General features: G+C 46.9%; 1 protein-coding gene across 6 annotated transcripts in view; it reads right to left on the bottom strand.

The window, feature by feature from the left end:
- Positions 1-20,688, bottom strand: part of PMFBP1 (polyamine modulated factor 1 binding protein 1) — an 83,632-nt gene extending 62,944 nt beyond the window's left edge. For 2 of the 6 annotated variants that reach the window (XM_082229261.1, XM_082229263.1), the window contains exons 1-3: positions 20,553-20,620; positions 20,233-20,363; positions 6,620-6,754 (exon numbers count right to left, since the gene is read on the bottom strand). In XM_082229261.1, coding sequence (XP_082085387.1) covers positions 6,620-6,754; positions 20,233-20,363; positions 20,553-20,589 — 303 coding nt within the window. In that variant the 5' untranslated portion in view covers positions 20,590-20,620. Of the gene's footprint in view, positions 1-6,619; positions 6,755-20,232; positions 20,364-20,552 lie in introns of all 6 variants that reach the window. The other 4 variants (XM_082229264.1, XM_082229265.1, XR_014221408.1 and 1 more) reach the window with 3 other exon arrangements.
- Positions 20,689-20,693: the final 5 nt, after the last annotated feature.

The following is a 20,693-nucleotide window of genomic DNA, read 5'->3' as shown; positions in this document are numbered from 1 at the left end:
TAACGTGTACAGTTCTGGGCACTATATTTTAAGGAGAGCATAAACAAACTGTAGTGTGTCGAGAGAAGGGTGGCAAGGGAACAAAGCTCTGCTATAAACAGTTGAAAGAACTGCTGGGCATGCTTAGCGTGGAAGAGAGAAGGTGAATGAGGCAGGTGACAGCAGGTATTTCAAACATCTGAAGGTGCAGTCAACTCTTGTTCTCTGTTGCTTCAGAGGACAGGACAGGGACTCATGAGTGAAAATGGCAAGGAAGCTAATTTCGGCTAAAGATCAGAAGAAGCTTCCAAAGAGAAAGAGCTGCTTGATAGTGGAAGAACATTGAGGAGGGGGTTGAAGCACATCATGACCTCCATGATCCCTTTGGACTCCATGATTCCAGCGCAGGGGAAACAGAGTGACCTCTGCTCTAGCCCACCAACTGCATGTGGGCAGAAGCTTCATCCTCCTCTGCAGGGCCTGACTCTTTTTCACTGGCTCTGAATCCAAAGCCTGGCCCTTGGCACCTGGACTGGCAGGCAGGAGACTGATGAGCAGCCCCAGCATCGGCTGTCTAGATGGGGGATCTACAGCTCCAGGGACCCAACATTTTAAATGTTTCCAAACCAGCCAATTTCCCAGATCACCTAATCAAGATGCCTACGTCTTTTTTGGCGGCGGCGGGGGGGGGGGGGGAGACGTCACCTTTCCAGCAAGAGAGCAGAATCCATTATAGGAAACACTCTGGAAGGAGGGCGCCCTTTGCAGAGCTTGCGGCCTGGGGGTCTCATTATTCTCCTGACTGTGATTCAATTTGCCCTGTTCTAAAGACCCCTCCCAACCCAACACACCAAATATGCACCTAGCCAATAATTTCCAATTAATGCAATCAGTTCCTGACTTTTCCCTGACCCCGACAATCACCTGGTTGGGCTGTGTGGAAGGCAAACAGCACCGGGGAGGAAAGGCATAGCAAGAGGCTGTCTGATTAATTCCCCCTTCCCCAGCCCAATAGCTTGCTTGCTGCCCCCCCCCCCACAGCTGGGATGCTTCTAGGCATCTGCCCAGGCCTGTCCTCAGACATAAATAAAGGAAACGGGGAAAGGGACCCTTCTAGGCGATTATGAAATCAGCGCATGAAAAATAAGAGCCATCATTACACTGAAAGAGAGGGGGCTGGGGGGGGGGGAGAGGCAGCAAGAGAATCTCTTTCTGCAGATTTGCCTTTGAGAGCGGCAAGGGGCCGTTCTGCTGCTTACATTCCGTTGCCCTGGCAACAAACTCCTGTAAAATAAAGATTATTAAAGCGCATATGATTATTCGGCTGCTGAGTGAATGAGGCAGCGGCGGCAGCTGCTTCTGAATTCCTTATCAGAGGAATTCAATTTCTGCCCAAATTGCATTTCTGCCACCTCATACAGGCACCCCACCCCCATACCAATCCAGACACCAGTTCCTCAGCTAGAGAAACCACTGGGGTGCCTTTCATGCCTCCCCTTTGCCATTTCAGGCAATTGCTTCAGTCCACACCAGCAAATTGGTGCAGGCCCACTGCCCCCCCCCACAAGAGAGAAGCCTACCCAGACAAACCACACCCTGGGGTTGCAAGGGGACAGCTATTCTGCTACTTTGATAATCAGGTAGAGAGGAATTTTCGGCTTATTATTCCTCCTTAGCACATAGGTGGGAAAATAAAAATAATATAAAAAACCCAAAAGGGCTGAACTCCCACACTTCTCTTACTGGTTTAAGGAACCACCAGTCATACTGAGAAGCTGAAACCTGCCCCCCCCCCAAATGAGCCCTTGGTTCTGCAGTTGAAACCCAAAGAGCTACGGAGAGCACATACTAGGAAAGAGGCTTCCTCAGGGCAGGGCTGGGAGAGCTGGCCACAGGACTTGCCAGGGCAGACTGGGTTGAAGGTCCACGCATCCCAGCAGACAGCTGTGACGGAACAAAGCAGAGTTTGCTGCCAACACCTTGCAAATCAGAGTTAGGAAGGCTCTCTTGCCAACTGCCATTCAGAAGCCACTGCCCTCACCGTCATAGGTCCAAGTGGGCATCTGGCAAAAGAAACAAGCCCAGCTGATGGAGGCCCAAGCAAGAGCCAGGCATGCGCATACAGCTCCAGCCACCTGCTGCCACTCCCAGCACTGCCCAGCAGGTGTCTCTATAGCTCTGGGAATCCAGGGAGCTCTGTGCAGCCTCTCCCCACATCCTGGATTGCACCAGCAGGCAAAGCGAAGCACAGAAGGGAAGAGAGAAGAGCTCACCCAGTGCTGCCTACCTGGGAGAGAGTGGGCAAATGGCTGTCTGCAGGCCAGGCCAAGCAGGCTCCTGGGCAGGAGCAGCTCATTACCCCTACAGTGCAAGTCGAGATGCCGGGGAACTTTTGACTCGCCAACAGAACCACTCATTTGAGGAGAAAGCGAGAACTGATTGAAGGGGCCTCAGTAGGCAGAGCAGCAAGAACTGCCCTTTGCACACTTCCCAGCTTTTGATGGACCCCACAATTTGGTTAGGAAACAATGAACTATTTAAAGTGGAAAACAAGTACAAGATTGCCCTTGTCTTAGAGAAACAGAATCTTCCTGAGCACAGGGAGGCTTAAAATGCATGAAAGAAGGGGGAATTCTGTGGCTTTAGGCCAAATTAAAACCTGCACAAACCCTAAAGAAAGGCTTCAAGATGTGGCCTCCAAACATGCCAATGTGCTGCTGTCCGTTTTCTGCTAGATGACTAATTTGAGAGTACCTGTTAACACTGAGGTTCTCTGAGCGTGTGGCCATGCACCCACTATTGACCATCCTACACCATTCTCACTCACACTCATACACACACACACACACACACACACACACACCAACAACAAACAAGGCACTTTTCAAGCCTGTCAGGAGTTGCCCTTACCCTTGCAGCAGTGTGGGATAGGAAGGAGACAGCAGACACCCAAGGAAGCTAAAAGCCCTTGTCCCACACTCCTTTCCCCAGAGCCATGGAAAGAGAATGGGACAACTTTAGGTGACTGCTGAGGAACCATTTTGGGACCCCAGACTGACGGATTTTTGCAGCTGTATTATGCAACATGTCATTGGCACAATAATAGCCTAACAGCGGTGGATTTATATTGGGCCAACCACACATCATTCTACTTTGGTTGTTCTGCAACACTTCCTCAGGGTTGCTGCATTACTGCCATCTGGATACACCCCTGTGTTATAGTGCAACAAAAGCAGGATTTCACCAGGAAGCCACGGGACATGCACTGTCTGGAAAAGAAGCTGTATGTCCACCCCAAAACTTTTGAGGCACAAAGATATTGAAAGCAGGGTCAGGTAGATAAGCACTCCTATACCATCAGCAGCACAAATTACCAGGAATGCATAGAATAAAGGACGTCAGCAGGGGGCTGAAGTGTTCATTCAGAACTCCTATACATAAAAAATGGTTGCAGTTGAGGGTTTGGTCCTCCTCCAATAAGCAGTTATCAAATTGTCCAGCTATTATGGACAATTGTCCAAGGCTTCTGATGAAGACTTTGTCAGTATGTGTTTGGCCATAGTGTGTGTGTGCGCACGCAATTAAAGAATATATATATATAAATATGTAATCAACAAATTTGAGTTTTCTTTCTCACATTTTCTTCTTAGCTCAGTTTTCTGTTTGCCATCTGCTATGGTCTACCTAGCACTCCAAAGCTTTGGGAAGGGCTGGAACACCCTGCTGGCCCCTCTCACCCTGCAACCTGGATTCACATTTCTCCCAACCTTATGAATCAGGCAACAGTCATTTGCTGCAGTAAGGGACAAGATTCCCCAAGAGGGGGAGATGGGAAGACTGGCCCATGGGTCCTGTCATTCGCAGTCCAATCTGTGGGGTCAGCACACACACAGGCCCATCTACAGGCTGCCCTTTTTTCTGCCTAAGAGCATGTAGCAGAGAAAAGGCCAGTGGTTCTATTCAACTGGGGCAGAGATTCCTGCACCAGGTTAAGTGCTGGGAAAGGGGAAGCTGCCTTTGTTGCCAAACTCAGGAAAGAGGAAGAGGAGGAGGCGTAAGGTGGAGTGGAGGACAGAGAGGGGGGGAAGGGGGGGGAAAGGGTGGAAATTGAGAGCTCTAAGGAGAGAAAGTCCTGTCTGGTGGGGAAAGAGCAGGGTTTCCAGCTTTTCCATTGGTCATCGGAGCTGTAATTTGATGTACAAGTGACTCATCTTCATGATGTGAAAAGGTTAACCTGCTAATTTCTATGCCTCCCCCCATGAGTTGACAGCTACCGGAAGAAAGAGAAATGAGGGAGGAGACTTGCCAAAAGACCTGTAGAACAAGAGAAGGGGGTTCAGAAAGACCAACTGAAACAGGGAAAAGATGTAGAGAGATTCAGAAGAACCTGTGAAAAGAGAGGGAAAAGAAAAACCAGGGAGGTTACTGTAGGTTTGAGGGCGATCCCAGAATGCTAGTGGGACAGAAAATGATTTCTGCAGTGGGTTGGTTTGGAGGAAAGGCAAGGAAACTGAAAGGGGGAAAGCAGAGTAACTGATGGGACAAGAGAGGAAAAGGGCATGTGCAATAAGCTGAAGAGACAAAGCAGAGTTGATAGAGAAGCACAGCTTGCTGGATGTGAGAACAAGGCAAGTCTTCCCAAGCCTACCATCCCACAAACAGAGGGGGTCCTCCTCCTCCTTCTGCTCTCTAGCAATGAGTACTTGGAGGTATGTTGCCTCTGAACATGGAGCTGCAATGACCAAGAGTTGTAGAGGGGGGTGGTAGTATTCATCTAAGCTTTACTCAGAGTAGACCCACTGAAATTAAGGAATATGACTATGGTAAATTTGATCCATTAATTTCAACAGGTCAATACTGAGTAAACTTTAGTTGAACAGAATCCAGAGAATTCAACTCCAAGACTTTGCTGAATCCACTTTTCAAGCCAGGAAAAAACCAGCATCTACCACAGCATCCCATCTCAGGAATTCCACAAGTGAACTGCATTGTGTAAAGACATACCATCATCTGTTAATCCTTTCATTGGTGGGGCCCAAGTTCTAATAAGAAAGGGAGAAAAACTCCTCTCTGTTCCATGTTCTGCACATGATGCATAATTCAATGAACTTCTATTAAGCTCTTTCTTTTCTAATCTAAAAACCATTAAAGACTTTAATTGCACCTCATACAGAAGGTGCTCTAACCTCCTGATCACTCAGGTTGCCCTTTCCTGCTCCACTGCATTCTTTTGAGAAGGGACAACCAGAAAGGTGCACAACTGCAGCAGTGCCAGAGATGAACATAAAGCCATTAAGCTCCTTGGACACATCCTTTCCAGGCCCCAGCTTGACATTTGCCTTTCCCACCCACCCCAGCTACATACAGAACTGGATTTTGCACTGAACTTTACATCACTCCAGTCCCAATACTTCCTTAGAAAGTCAGTTTAAGACCCCACTTTAAGACCCTATCAGGGTCTTATATGAACATTAAGGATTATTTCCCCCCAATACACAGAAATTCAGGTTGACTTACACTAAATGGCACCTCTGCTTAGCTGGCAGGAACTCCCTTTGGAGTTGTTTGTAATTTGTGCAAGTCTTTACCCTCCTGAAGTAGTTTGGAGTCATCTGCCAAACTGGTCATCTCACCACTCACTCCAGCCTCCAGTTTATTTGTGAATCAGTGACATAGCCTGGTTCCAAAACAGGTCCTTAGGTGACCCCACTCCCGCCTTGCCTCTACGGCAGAACCTGTCCATTTATTCCTGTGCTGTCTCTCTAAGCAGTTACTGATAGCAAAGCAAGGCCTGTTCTCTTATTCCAGTACTGAAGCCTTTGGGGATGGAGTCTGCCAAAAGCCACTTGGAGGTCCAAACACAAAAAGTTTACTGGGATCTCTCTGTATACCAACCCTCTCAAAGAACTCCAGAAAGGCTGGCAAGGCAAGATTCCCCTTGGCAAAACCCCCCTAACTCTTCCTCCAAAAAGCTTGTATTTTCTGTTCCAGGCTTCCTTAACCTGGTGCCCTCCGGATGTTTCTAACTACAACTCGCATCAGCCCCATCTAGCATATTTAGTGCTCAGGGATGATGCAAGCAGTTGTCCGAAAAGATCTGAGGGGTACCATATTGAGGAAGGGGCTGTTTTAAATGTTTAATCATTCAAGTTTTAATTGTGCTTTCCACCAACTTATACAATGGGCTAAGAAGCCTGTAATTCCTGGCCTCCTCCATAATATATATTTAAAATAAATAAATTAGATTTATTTTGGCTACCCTCTAATAGCCTCTGGTAAATTGGATGATTTAACAAACCCGTACATATTTCTGCTAGAAGATCAACAATTTCAAGGGATTTGAATAAAGATGGGAGCTGAAAGGCCTACAGTGATGGAGAGAAGAGAAAAGGCCACCAGGGGTGCTAAAAGAAACAGGAAGTTAACTCAGAAGGCATTAATATATGACACTAAGGTTTTTCTGTGGTTAACACGGTGCTGCAACTTCAATTAATGTAGTTAATGTAGAAGTGCCTCTTTCAGAGTGAATGGAGTTGGGCAACCTGTCTCTGCCTTAAACAGGCAGACCCACAGCTATCAGCAAGGAAATTCGTGCCCTGGAACCCAGGATTGTGACCCCTCATCCAGCCCCCCCACATACCTGAAATTTGTCCTCAGCTGCAGCCAGTTTCATGAGGTCAAGCATTTGGTTCTCCAGCTCCTCCACTGTCTGAATCAAGATGGTGTTCTGGTCACTCAGATCTATGATGTAAGCCTGTAGAAGCCTCACCTCCATCTGCACATGGAGAAGAGAGAAAAAGTAGAGCCTCAGACACCCTACTCAGTGTTGAGAATTAGGAAACAAGGACAGTAGACTGGGTCTACCCCGAGGGCATTTTCTGAGAAAGTGGTTTGGCTCAGAAACCAGCTGACAACAATGACAGGCCCCACCATGAGGACCCAGAACGTGGAGTTGAATATGTTCCTAGTCCACCTGGAGGGGCAAGGGAGAAACCAAACTTCAGAAAAGGGCCTTCCTATCCAGGTCTTGTTTGCCTTGGCAGGAAGCAGCTGGAGCTACTTTTTGCAGGAAACAGTTGGGTCTGGCCTTCTGCATACCAGAATCACTTAGTAACCTAAGGAAGCCACTGTCTTCTGGCAGCCTATGCAGAACTTTGCAGCAAGAACATCTCATTCAACTCAAGTGTGTCTTTTTTTTCTGAGAGAAGGATATGTGGGAATGGCAGTAGGTAGGCGGGAGGAAGAGGCAATAAATGGAGAGAGGGTTCTGGCTCCTCTTTCCAGAACCTCTCATCTTAAACCATCAGGGGTGTCACCTCACAGAGCCAATAGTCTTCGACACTACAGGGACTTAATCACAATATTGAGCTTTTTTGCCACAGAAAGGCCGGAAATGACCTAGCACCAAGCCACAAATGTCCCTAACTCATGTCTCCATTCCCAGGATGTCCCTCAGCCCTTCAAAGAGGCAGTTGCCCTGGCCAACTCCCTGCTGGAGAACAGCAGAAGGGACCAAATCCATGTTGCCATGAGACAAAACCAGGGCCAGCTCACCTGGTGGGTTTGCAAGTTCACTTGTGCCACCATTTGCCAAGATAGGCAGCCACCTCTCCCTTCTAGCTGCTGGGAGCAGGAAAAGGAGGGCAGCAAAACTGTGCTTCCCAGTAGCTACCAAAAATGAAGGAGTTCACCCAGAAGTCTTCACTAGTAAAGTTTTGGCACATGGAAACCTGTTCCTAATCAACCAAGCTACTCCTTTGGGGTCAAATAAAGTGATTAGCTTATTAAGTAGCAAGCTTTTAATAAGCAAACGTGACTGAAAATTCTCCTCCACATCCTGATAATTTCAGTGTTTCTAATTCATTATTAGAGCCTAGATTCATTAACTATTCAGTTTATAGATATTAATGCTTAAGATGCATGCATCACCTGCCAAAACCTGAAGAGAAATTGTTTCAATTAGCCTTCATGGATCGTGAATCCTACCAGCTGGGTATTTTTAGACAGAAGAGACAAACACATTCCTAAGCCGTGCTAATGTACAGATAGGATATGTGTAGAAGGTCACTTGAGCAAAGCTATAGTGTGTGAGCAAGGAAAGTTATACCTTCAAAAAAATGAGGAATACTGATGTAGTTGATGCTATGCAAGTTCAGGTGCATAAGCAAACATGCGATTTGGAAGGCAGGCTAAAGTACAATGGAAAACAGCCTCCACAGAATCATTTCTTGTCTAGCCACAACTCTCCCTCACTGCCTTCACCTTTCCTGCCAGCCAAATATTTGTGGTGTTAGAAACCATAGCTACTTGTCTCATCACAGGCAGAAATGGCAGGAAGAAGATGCGACCCTGCTTCTACACTCCATTTTGTAGAGCCCCCTTGACAGTTGTCCATCTCCCCAAGGGTACTCTTTCATGTCTCTTACTGATAAATATAAATACATAATTGACACCCCACACATTCAGCATCAATGTATGTTCCCATAAGAGTAGCCCTGCTGGATCAGGTCAAAGGCCCATTTGGTCTAGCATCCTGTTCTCCCAGGGCCCAACCAGATGGCCCAATGGGAACTCCAAAAGCAGGACCTCTGCCCACTTGCGATTCCCAGCATACTGCCTCTGGCACTGAAGGTAATTAATTAATCATGGCTAGTAGGATAAGTACTGGATAAATCCTCCAGGAGGTTGTCTAATTCAAGTTGGTGGCAATCATCATCACTACATCCTGTATCAAGGAATTCCTTCATTTAACTATGTGCTGTGTGAAAAAGTAGTTCCTTTTGTCTGTCCTGAATTTCCCAACATTCAGCTTCACTGAATGGCCTTTGCTGAAAGTGAAATCCATCTTTTTCACTTTATCCAACATATAATTCAATATACCTCCTGCATATCTTCCCTTAACTCAAGCTTTTTTCCCCAACTAAAAAGGCTCCAACATCGCCACCTTTTTATCCAAACCTTCAATCAGTGCTACTGACGGCCCATGACAGAAACACAATATTGCATGTGTGTTTTTTAATCTGCAAGGGAGTGCTGAAGCACCTGAGCACCATGAGCTGGCATTGGGGAGAATCTGGCCTATGGGGAAATCTATGCAAAGCCTCTGCCACAGGTTAGGCATGACTGGAGAATCCTGAACTTTGCCACATCTTTTAACAGTTCCAAACTCTGAGAAAAAGATGCAGCTCCTCACTTGTATCCTATGGAGGCATTGGCAGTTCCTTATTCTTGCCTGCCAGTCCTATTGGAATGAGGCAGGTTCTTTGTTGTCATTTGAACTTTGTGGGAGAAAAATCACTCGGTCATTAGACATCTCCAACTATGGTCAAAACACAGCAGGCCAGAAGTAGCAACAGATTTATTATTACCGCAGTACAGGAAAAACATTTTTTGTCTGTTACATGATCCAGCTAATTACCCATGCAAAGCAAAGCTACTCTTGGCTTTGGCAGACACTCCACATATGCCCCCAGGGATGTTAAAAGGAGGTGTTTTTAGGGGGTGGGGAGGAAAACCTCAGGCTCGGAGGAATAAGATTCACAAGAGTCCCTTGGGTATTGCAAACTTTGGGGCTAACTTCCATGGCTTCAGGTTCCCTATGACAATAATCATGTCACAGTCTCTGGAAAGAGATGCAAAGTGTCCCCAGATACTTTGGATGTGGGAGGGTGGGAAGAGAAAGGCCTCCCCCTCTCTCATACAGAATCCAGAGCTGCAGAGTTAGGGCAGACTGTTAAAGGAAACTGTCTGGGAACAAGAGCGCCAGAATTGCAGTAAGCACACCAGAGGGAATGGAGAGGGCTGTTCTTTCCCAAAAGAATTGAGGGAGGGAGAGATCCTTCTGGCATGCAAATGACAGCCATGAACAAGCTGGATATGGAACCTTGAACTCCAAGAAACTGAAGGGGAATCCCTAGGAATTCCCAGGCATTAGTACTCATATGTAAGTCGTAAACAACAGGGATGCTTCAAACTCTATAATTTATGATGTGACATAGTAGACTTGGACTGGACGGGCCAAAATTCAAATCCTGACTCTTCCACTGCCTAACCTGCAGCACAAAGTTGTTGTAAGAGGGGGAACCATTTAAGTAACCTGGAGCTCCTTGGAGGAAAGTTGGAAGATAAATATTAAAAATAATTAACTACCAGTAATTACAGTGCAAATGTGAAACGCAACCTAGACTGTCATCAGCACAGACAAGTCCAAGCCAGGCTACTGGGTGGTCAACAAGGGGTGGAGCAAAAGACTTTGCACTCTGCAGATCTGAGCATCCACCTCTGCACTCCACCCCACAAACTAAAATGGTACAGCCATGATTCTACATAAAGACACTCCAATTGCTCCACTTTCTCCAGAAGAGAAAGAGGGAGTGGGGCAGAAAGGGCTCCATGCAGAGGATGATGAGGACAGGGCAAAGAGGGAGGGACTCCTTGGTGGTGACACAGCTGTCCTATAAGGCAGCTCACTCTACACCAACTTCAATGTCATTTTGGCACCAGATGGAGATCTATTTGCTTCCGTAGATCTTTTAACAAATCATTGTGGCTATTTTACATTGCTTTTATCAGATGCCCTTTGATTTTATGGTTTTGGTGTTTATGTATTTGTTTTTCTTTTTATTTGAAAGATACAGTGGTGCCTCGCAAGACGAAAAAATCCGTTCCGCGAGTCTCTTCGTCTAGCGGTTTTTTCGTCTTGCGAAGCAACCCTATTAGCGGCTTAGCGGATTAGCGCTATTAGCGGATAAAAGGCTATTAGGTAAAGGTAAAGGTACCCCTGCCCGTACGGGCCAGTCTTGACAGACTCTGGGGTTGTGCGCCCATCTCACTCAAGAGGCCGGGGGCCAGCGCTGTCCGGAGACACTTCCGGGTCACGTGGCCAGCGTGACATCGCTGCTCTGGCGAGCCAGAGCCGCACACGGAAACGCCGTTTACCTTCCCGCTAGTAAGCGGTCCCTATTTATCTACTTGCACCCGAGGGTGCTTTCGAACTGCTAGGTTGGCAGGCGCTGGGACCGAACAACGGGAGCGCACCCCGCCGCGGCGATTCGAACCGCCGACCTTTCGATCGGCAAGCCCTAGGCGCTGAGGCTTTTACCCACAGCGCCACCCGCGTCCCTAAAAGGCTATTAGCGGCTTAGCAAAAGGGGGGGGAGCAAAAAAAAATCGGAACACTCGCAAGACGTTTTCATCTTGTGAAGCAAGCCCATAGGGAAATTCGTCTTGCGAAGCAGCTCAAAAATGGAAAACCCTTTCGTCTAGTGGGTTTTCCGTCTTGCGAGGCATTCGTCTTGCGGGGCACCACTGTAGCCAGGAAATATTATACTGAAGGGCAGCCCATACCTTCTAAAAATGAAACAAATAAATAAACCCACAAATGAGAGGGGGCGTGCATTAGGGAGGGATCTGTGGCAGCCAATCCAGAAGGAAGCTGAACTGGAAAATCTGCAGGGCCCCCTCTCCCCGGCACCCATCAGTGACCAAAACCAGACTGAAAGGGATGCAGATAGTTCCAGTGTTTTGCATAGGGGGGCTGAGCAAGAGTCCACAGAGCACCAGCTTCTGAAATCTACTTGTGAAGCAAGATATTGGCACCACATGGAAGAGAGATAAAACTAAGTATGCTGGATCCTTGTTAGCCCAGCCACTGGATGAGCTGCTGCAAAATTCCAACTACAGAGGCAGATTAATCTAAAAACAGGAGAAGAACAGCACAGTTTTCACTAAGGAAGCCAAAGATGAATTCAGTCAGGAAGGGAAAAGGACATGAGAGGGAGAGTCTGTGTGTTGTGAGCAAGGAAGTGGGGAGGGAGAGGGAGCCGAGGCTGACGTGCTGCTGAGAAAGAGGGCCAAAAAAGAAGAGGGTCAGAGGGAGACACCAGAACCATTAAAGAGTAGCAACATCCAGAGCCAGAACTTCAAGACCTCCTCTCTCAAGAACCAAAAGCAGCATTGCCCACCAAACATCTGCAGCTTGTTAAAACTATGAGGGACTGCAACAGCCACTTGCCAAGAGCGTCAGAAGAGTACGGCTTATTGCAGTTTCTCTAACTAGGGCACAGAGATCTTCCTGACAGCCTTTGGAGCTATGGGCAGCTGTGCAAGCAGAATGTGGGACAACACACTAATACTATTCTAGCCTTCCTTTTCAGAAACCAGAGGATTCACTCTGCATGTGTAAAAGAGACAACAACCTCTTGGCAACAGAAGTAATGTGCTGGCAGTACAGAGCTCTGTGCTTGGCTAACACACCTCCAGCTTGATCGTCAGTCCAACTGCAGCTGAGTCTCTGAGCCTGACTGATCTCATTAATCCAAGTAATCTTCTACGGAAAGATCAAATCAGCCTGGAATGCCCATCAGTGGCCAAACAATGGAGCTCTTCAGAAATTTCAAAGCCACAGGAGCACAAGAAGAACCCTTCTGGATTTAAGAAAAAAGGCCCTGCACCTTGAATTGAGCTCAGTAATTAACTGAGAGCTAGTGGGACTGTCTTAACGTTTTGGGGGGAGGGATGGAGAAAGAGACAGAGACAGACACAGACACACAGAGAGAGAATGTTGTCACCCAGCCCAGATCAGCAGTTGTGTTCTGAAGTAGCCACAGTTTCCAAATTGTCTCCAAAGACAGCCTCAACAATAACACATTCCAATAATACTCTTTTGAGATTTCCAGAGCCTGGATGACTGGAGGGAACGGTGCAAAAGGGGCTGCAGGAGGCCACAAACCAAAGCTGGTGAAAAGTACTCAGAGCTACTGAGAATAGCCGTGCTTCCTGAGTCAAAGCTGGATATGCAAGTTCTAACTGCACTCCTGATATTTAGCAGGCACACAGAACAGGCTGAACATCACTTCCTTGGGCAGGCAAACCACCCACAAACAGTATCTCCATCTTGTTGGGATTGTATCACTGGGTTTTTTATTGTTTGTTTTCTTGTGGTTATAGTAAATGTTTGATAGAAAGGCAGGGTATACACCAAGGGTGAGAGACGTGTGGCCTCTCTCTGCAGATGCTATTGGACGCAAGTTCCCCATCAGCCCCAGTCAACATGACCAATGGTGTGCTCTGCCACTGATCTCCAGCCTTCCCTCATCACCGTTGTTACTTTCCAACAAATAATAGAGGCTGAATTTTGCCCCAATGCAGACAAAAAGAAGGTTCAAAAGAGACCCAACCAGTATTCTGGATCTCTATTTTCCTTGTCTGCTGCGCCCTCTGGTCAGGTTTTAGTAGTATGTCCAAAGCCTGCAAAACCAGTTTGAAAATAAATTGACAGAACGAAAGGAATATACATGTATGCGCCACAGGAAGCAACACCCCTCAGTCAAACAGTTTGTAATATCAGCAAACTATTTTTATGAGTCAGTCCATCTAGCTCAATATTTTCTCTAGTGGCCAGCAGAAGCTTCCCAGAGGTTCAGATAGGAGTCTTTCCCAGTCCTTCCTGGAGATGTTGCTGGGGACAGAACCTGGAACCTTCAGCGTGCACAGCTTTGTGTGCTCTGCCATCGAGTTACAGCCCTCTTGTAGCTACAGCATGCAACATTAGCAAACAATCCACCAAGATCAGACTTGGTTTGGAAGGAGGACAAAAGCAATATTTGCCAATAAACATGTCTCTACAGAAAACAGGTTACACAAGCCAGACCTTGGTGGGCCTTCCACATTCTAGCGATTCCAAGATAAACTGGTTGAGAAATTTCTACATAAAAACTGTAATTCAAGAAATGAAAAGCTTTCACGGCATCCAGCACATTTCGAGGCTGCTGCTCACCAAAATAATTTGTGAATATTCATCGCCTTCTGCTCCACAGCTGTTTACCTATATAGACTAACTTTGCAGAGTTAGAAATATTAGTTGGAAGTAGTATTATATGCTTAGACTTAGAAAAGCAGGGGGTGGGCAGTACATTGACACCACAGATAAGAATCCTACAATGTGTGGACACTGAAGACAGGGCTATCATCAATAGGCTATTTAACAAAATCCTCTACAAATTTTCAAATTTTAAAAAGAAAAGTAATATATGTTCACATAAAGCTGCCAGAATGTCTTTATGTTCTCCATAACAGCAACAGTAAAACAGCAATAGCAAACCCTCCCAAGGAATCTCTTTTCCCAACCAAGTATTCACACAGAGAAACACCTGCCAAGACAGGAGAAGCCAGTTTAGAGAAAGATAGGGTGGTGGAAGAGGAAATCTTTCAGCACTTTCCTAACATAATAATAATAATAATAATAATAATAATAATAATAATAATAATAATAATAATTTATTATTTATACCCCGCCCATCTGGCTGGGCTTCCCCAGCCACTCTGGGCGGCTTCCAAAAGAATATTAAAATACTGTGATACATCAAACATTAAAAGCTTCCCTAAACAGGGCTGCCTTCAGATGTCTTCTAAAAGTCTGGTAGTTGTTCTCTTTGACATCTGGTGGGAGGGCGTTCCACAGGGAGGGCGCCACTACCGAGAAGGCCCTCTGCCTGGTTCCCTGTAACTTGGCCTCTCGCAGTGAGGGAACCGCCAGAAGGCCCTCGGTGCTGGACCTCAGTGTCCTGGTAGAACGATGGGGGTGGAGACGCTCCTTCAGGTATACTGGACCGAGGCCGTTTAGAGCTTTAAAGGTCAGCACCAACACTTTGAAATGCGCTCGGAAACGTACTGGGAGCCAATGTAGGTCTTTCAAGACCGGTGTTATATGGTCTTGGCGGCCGCTCCCAGTCACCAGTCTGACTGCTGCGTTCTGGATTAGTTGTAGTTTCCGGGTCACCTTCAAAGGTAGCCCCACGTAGAGCGCATTGCAGTAGTCCAAGCGGGAGATAACCAGAGCATGCACCACTCTGGCGAGGCAGTCCGCAGGCAGATAGGGTCTCAGCCTGAGTACCAGATGGAGCTGGTACACAGCTGCCCTGGACACGGATTTAACCTGTGCCTCCATGGACAGCTGTGAGTCCAAAATGACTCCCAGGCTGCGCACCTGGTCCTTCAGGGGCACAGTTACCCCATTCAGGACCAGGGAATCCTCCACACCTGCCCACCTCCTGTCCCCCAGAAACAGTACTTCTGTCTTGTCAGGATTCAATCTCAATCTGTTAGCCGCCATCCATCCTCCAACAGAGATCCCAAAACTAGCTAAGAAAAAAATAGACTTCTGTGGAGCTTTGCAGGAAATAATCAAAGCTGCCTCAGTAGCAACATCTTTGTGCACACACTTTTTACTTGCAACAGTTCCCACAAAGAAAGACCAACTGTGGGGAATCTCTGGCCCTCCTGGTGGTGGGGCACTCATTAAGCGCAGCAGCAGTTCTCGTTTTGCCTCCTAGGCCTTTTCCGCCCCAAGTCACAATCATCCACTTATGACATTAGTTGTGGAACTACTGGGAAACTTAAAGTGCACTCCTGATTGTTTCTTGGCAAGTGGGGCTTGGCACTGGGCTTTTAAAATTTGGTGGTAAATACAAGCACCGCTGACAGGGCATTTCACAAATGGGGAACCACCACTGAAAAGACTCTGTCATGGGTCAACCCCTAACAGACAAACTAAACAATAAGACCAGACAAAAGGAGGAGGCTTTGCAAGGCAAGGTGGTTAGGTGGCAAGGACAGGCTTAGAGTTCCACTCCCTCCTCTTGTGCATCCCTTTTGCTGTTAAAATCGGGATGCATCCCACTAACAAAACAAAGGCCAGCCTCTGTTCTGAATGTGATGTGTTTTTCCCGCTGTAAGGCCTAAACACAACAGCTGCAAAGCAAACCAACACAGCACTCCTAAGTGCACCTGCACAGAGGACAACATAATGAAAAAAAGGAGCTGCTGGCATCTGGCTGGGGGCAGGGGATCAACAGGAAACAAAGGGATGACAAAAGACATTCTGTGCGCTAGCTCACTCCAGAACTCAGAAGCTTCAGATGAACCAATGCCAGTTCAGAGCAGAAGCCCAGATTTCCCAGGGCTTGTGTTGTGTTCCCCAAGCTCTAGGCTCCTGTGGCTATTACTCAGCTGGATCCAGGCTGTCCCTGTCATGACACAAGTCCTCACCGTTCAGTCACTCAACAGGTTGCTTGTTAGGCAGGATCAGTTATACAGTGCAGGTCAATTGCCACAGGCGCGCTCTCTCTCTCTCTCTCGTATGTTCCTTCACATACACTCTGTGCTGGAGTCTCAACAGGCATCTATACAAAGTCCTTGGATTGACACAGGACTGCCAGGATAGTTATTGCAATGACTCAGTTGTGAAGGGGTTTGACAAACACATGTGAGAGGCCAACTGGAATCAAGACCCCTTCAACAGGTAAAGCTTTTACCTGCAAAGACAAACAAGGATCAAACTACATTTGACATCTACAATTAAGCAGCAGGAGGATGTGATGGAGAGGTGCTTGAGTCCATGCACCTTAGCAAATGCACTCTTGATCAGTTTCCAGGCCCAAAGGTAGAAAAGAGGGCTGGTGGAGTAACTGCCCAAAAGTAAAAAAATAAAACGAAGTACGTGTTTTTTCTTTTCTCTTTTTTTAAAGTAGCAAATTTTGATTTTGTAGGGTATGAGCCTAAGGAGTTTCCCCCTCTGCCTCTGCAATAATTGAGCCCAAAAGCCCTTCTTCTTTCCAGTCACAAAGAGCAGCTTTGCACCCTGGCTACACCAAGGAGCACTTCAGAGCAACCTCACACCAAAACGGCTGATTTCTCAGGGATGCTGCAAAGGTATTCAATAAAAAGCTTTTAAATGCATATTTTTAAACTTGCAACAGGAAAGCTTTCCTGTGTCAAGACAGTAATTCTTATAACAGCATTGATCAAAATGTCATTCTTTTATGAGTGTACAATACCTTTTAATGGCATACAACCAGCCATTAGGGTTATACCCCTCCATACAGCAGAGGCATCTTCCTGGAAAAAGGGAGCCCCTGGCCAAGGCACAGGCAAGCCAAGCACAGCCCTTTTTCATCACTGCAGCAGCTCCCCAAATGATCTTCCAGAAGCCACAATATTCAAGGCACACGTGTACCAGGGGCTGGCTTTTGCTCCCCATTCTCAGGAACACACCCTGCTCTAAAGTGGCAATGTTTTGGCTCTCACTGGGGGTAGTTCCACTTTCATGCTGCCTCCCTCCCTATCTTTCATCTGACAACCTCTACCCCCCTCTACATTTTCTCATCCGATCTGGCAGAGGATGAAATGCCTCCTGTTTTGTTCTAGGCTTTTAGTTTCCAAAGATAGAAACTAAGTGTCTAATGAACTGCTTCTATTCCACAGCTCATTTGAAGCCCTCCAGTGCTCTGGCTCTTCAGAGATTTTTTTTTAAGAACGGTATTGGAGATTGCATTTACTCTGCTTGAATGAAGGGTGAGTAGGAACCCTGGACAAGAGCGCACCAGCACTCTAATTCTCTCATCCAGCTAAAAATACCAGCGGGGGAGGGAACGGGCAGTCTCCCCATCTCCAAGACCTTTCACGTATGCTATTTGTAGAATTCAATACAGGCTGATGGCTGTCATGCAGGCACAGAGCAAAACCGTTCAATATTTTTGCACCCCAAGACCAACCATCAAAGCCAACACAAATAATATGCCCTTCATACAAGGCCACCTTATTTTTCAGAAATGGGCTAGTTAGTTTCTAAACTGGTCATTATTTGCCAGGAATATTCCCTATCTGAACAAAAGAAAGCAGAAGGATAAGGTTTCTACTTTACACAGAAAGAGTGATGAAGAGGGTTCGAGGTACATGCAGATGTCAATGGTCACCCAGCCAGAGACTCTAGGATCCCTCACCTTCCAGCACCCTGCTCAGGAGCCACTTGGGAGTCTGGATGCTCAGCGAGATCATAAGAACTCATGAGCACAAACAGTCTACCATGGGACCCAAGCCTTTCCTTAAAACACAGCAACATGAAGTTCCAAAACGTCATATGCAAGGGGGATAAATGGGAGAAACAATGACCATGTCCAAGGAGCATCCTTCTCTTTACAGGCCAGCATAATCACACGGCCAGCACTACAATATTTGCCAGAGATACCCACACTACCCAATTTTCAGCACTAACTACAACTGCATCCAATGCCAGCAGAAGATTGGGCCCACTGCCACATAAATGTCACCTAAATTTTGCTTTGGTCAACAGGGCCACACTGGCATAAACATGACAGAGACATTGACCCTTTCTTGACTCTCCTTTGCTGAGCAAGTCCATAATGGCAGGCAGCTGTTTACAGCTGTATTGGTGGGGTGAAGGCAGCACTTGAGTCAACTCACCATGTGATTATCACTCCTACTAGTGGCAGAGGAAGCACATGAGCCATGCAGAATACAAAAATCCCATATTTGCAGAATGGAGGCCTCACCAGGAGGTGAAATGAGGCTGAGAGCAGAACTGGCTCTCAGTTCCAGGATCTTTTGCTCTTCTTATGTAGTTAATAGTTGTTATTAATACCTATATGTGTTGTCTAAAATGATGATGGAGTATTAACAATCCTATCCTTAGTTGTATTTTTTCTCCATTGTTTATGAAAGTGTTGTAACTTTGCCTATTCTCATTCTTAATAACTCCTAGCAATATTAAAAGCTGCAGTCTTTTGAGGCTTGAATTATACTATATTCTACTTCTTAGGTTGTGAATATCACCTTATAAGACTCTGACTAAATGTGCTACAACATTCAGAGAATCCTAAACGTGAAGGTGAATGAATTGTTTAAATTGAAATTTGTTATGTAAAGCTTAATAAAAAACATTTTATTTTTTTAAAAAAGTGCTACAACATTCACCCAGCTTTTCTTTGCCTCCACTATGTTCTGCTTGGCATCCAGCCTGAAGAAGTGTTCTAGAGACCTGGAAATTTGCACGTTATTTTGTGACATTTTGGCTGCTCAAATAAAATTTTACTTATGGACCAAATATAGCTACCTTTATTATCTCTTTCCATTTCCCACTTTCTACTATATAAAAAAGTGCCAAAAATGGCATCTGGTTAATTATGTGTGCCAAGCTAGACAACTCAGAAGGAAGTCTGAGCTCTTGTGGAAAGTTCCAGCTGCCCTGTCAGCACTCAGTGGCAGAACTTCTGAAAGAAGTGGATCAAGGGGCCTGGCTATAGGGTTGCTCATGGCTTGGGGAAATTATTATCAATTATTATTATGCCTGCTGCACTCAGATTTGTCAGCCAATGTGCTGCTGTGCACCTCCACCACACAAAGTAGCCTGTCAGAAACAGTCAACAAAGGCAGAAGTACCTGAGCAGAGCTGCATCCATTATCTGGAACAGTCAGTTCTGGACTTTTTCCTCCTTTAAAAACAAGACTCCTTGGAGAGCTTGATTCAGTCATCTAGATACAGCCCCTTTACTTTCCAGCAACACAGCACATAATCAGCATAACAACCCACCTGTGCCCTCAACCCTAACCCTGGGTAAGTTTCCAAGGGGCCTTAGACCTGATCCCCAGGGACACCTGGTGAGCCTGTAGGCCTCATTTTTCCTCCATGAAATAGAGCAGCTGTGAAAAATATTGCAAGAAAATGCCAGGCCCATGTGGATTTCCCAGTCTGCTTCCACAGGTGCACAACCTCAATCTAATTTTGGATGCAAACGGAAAGAAGATAGCCAAGAGGCTGAGTGGGTTGATCACCCAAGAACTCAATGGAGCCAACATGTCTGGCAGCTGATGGCCCAGATACACCTTGCAAACTTGATAAAGCTGTGGGATAAACAGCAAACAGTTACAACCACTGAAGAAACCAGCCACTAGTTTTGCAGGAATACCAGTCATGGGAGTATGTGTGCAGTGCTGTATTTATGTTTAAGCTAAACAAGCTATAGCTTAGGACCCCTGTCTCTTGGGCCCCCCCAAAAAATTTAAAGGGAAAAAACCTGGATGTACATTTCCAAAATATATGATAAAAAAACAAATAAAACCTACATACAGCAACAGTGTTTTGTAGGCTCCTATGATGTAAGAAATGCGCCACGCTTGCTAGCCTGCTCCCTAAAATATCACCGGTTTGCTTATTTCTAACAGCAACAATTTGTTGTTGACAAAGGACAGCTGGACATATAAAGGGCCCCATTACCTTCAGTAGCTTAGGGCCTCATCAAACCTAAATCCCGCCCTGTATGTGTGTGTCGGGCGCCCCCTCCCTTTGGGCAGTGGAGGGCGAGCCAGCAGTACCCTGGCAGGAGGGGGCAGGATGTTGCTCGGGGGAACTCCTCCTAGTACAAAGGGAGACCTAATTAAGGGAAAGAGGGGAGATACCTTGCGAGCGCCTTCCGGATCCTCCTCCAGCTGGATCCCCACGCAGTGCAGGCGCTCTTGGTAGAGGGTGCGGAGCTCTCCAAAGAGACGCTTCAGGGCACGAGAGGCCGGAGGGCGGCCCAGGCATTCTGCTGGGGAGAAAGGCGGCCATCAGAACCGGGAGACGGGGCGAGCCGAGGGCGGGGGCGCCTCCTCCTCCTCCTCCAGCCCCCGCCCTTGTGGACACGAGGCGGGGAATGGGAGGGTCCGCGAGGGATGCCTTTAGGGAAGGGGCTTTCTCTGAGGGGCAAGGGGCACGTTCCCTGCTACGGCCTCCTCACCGCAGGCCTCTTCCCGCTCCGGTGCCTCCATCTCCATCTCCTGCTTCAAACGGGGCCGCCGCTAGTCCTTCTCCCCGCCCACTAAGCGATGGGCACGCCGCTCGGCCAACGGCGTTGGAGTGCCGGATCTGGGCCCGCCTT

Source organism: Podarcis vaucheri, assembly GCF_965113315.1.
Source record: "Podarcis vaucheri genome assembly, chromosome: 7".
NCBI classification, from domain to species: Eukaryota; Metazoa; Chordata; class Lepidosauria; order Squamata; family Lacertidae; genus Podarcis; species Podarcis vaucheri.
This window is presented reverse-complemented; position numbering and strand designations above follow the sequence as displayed.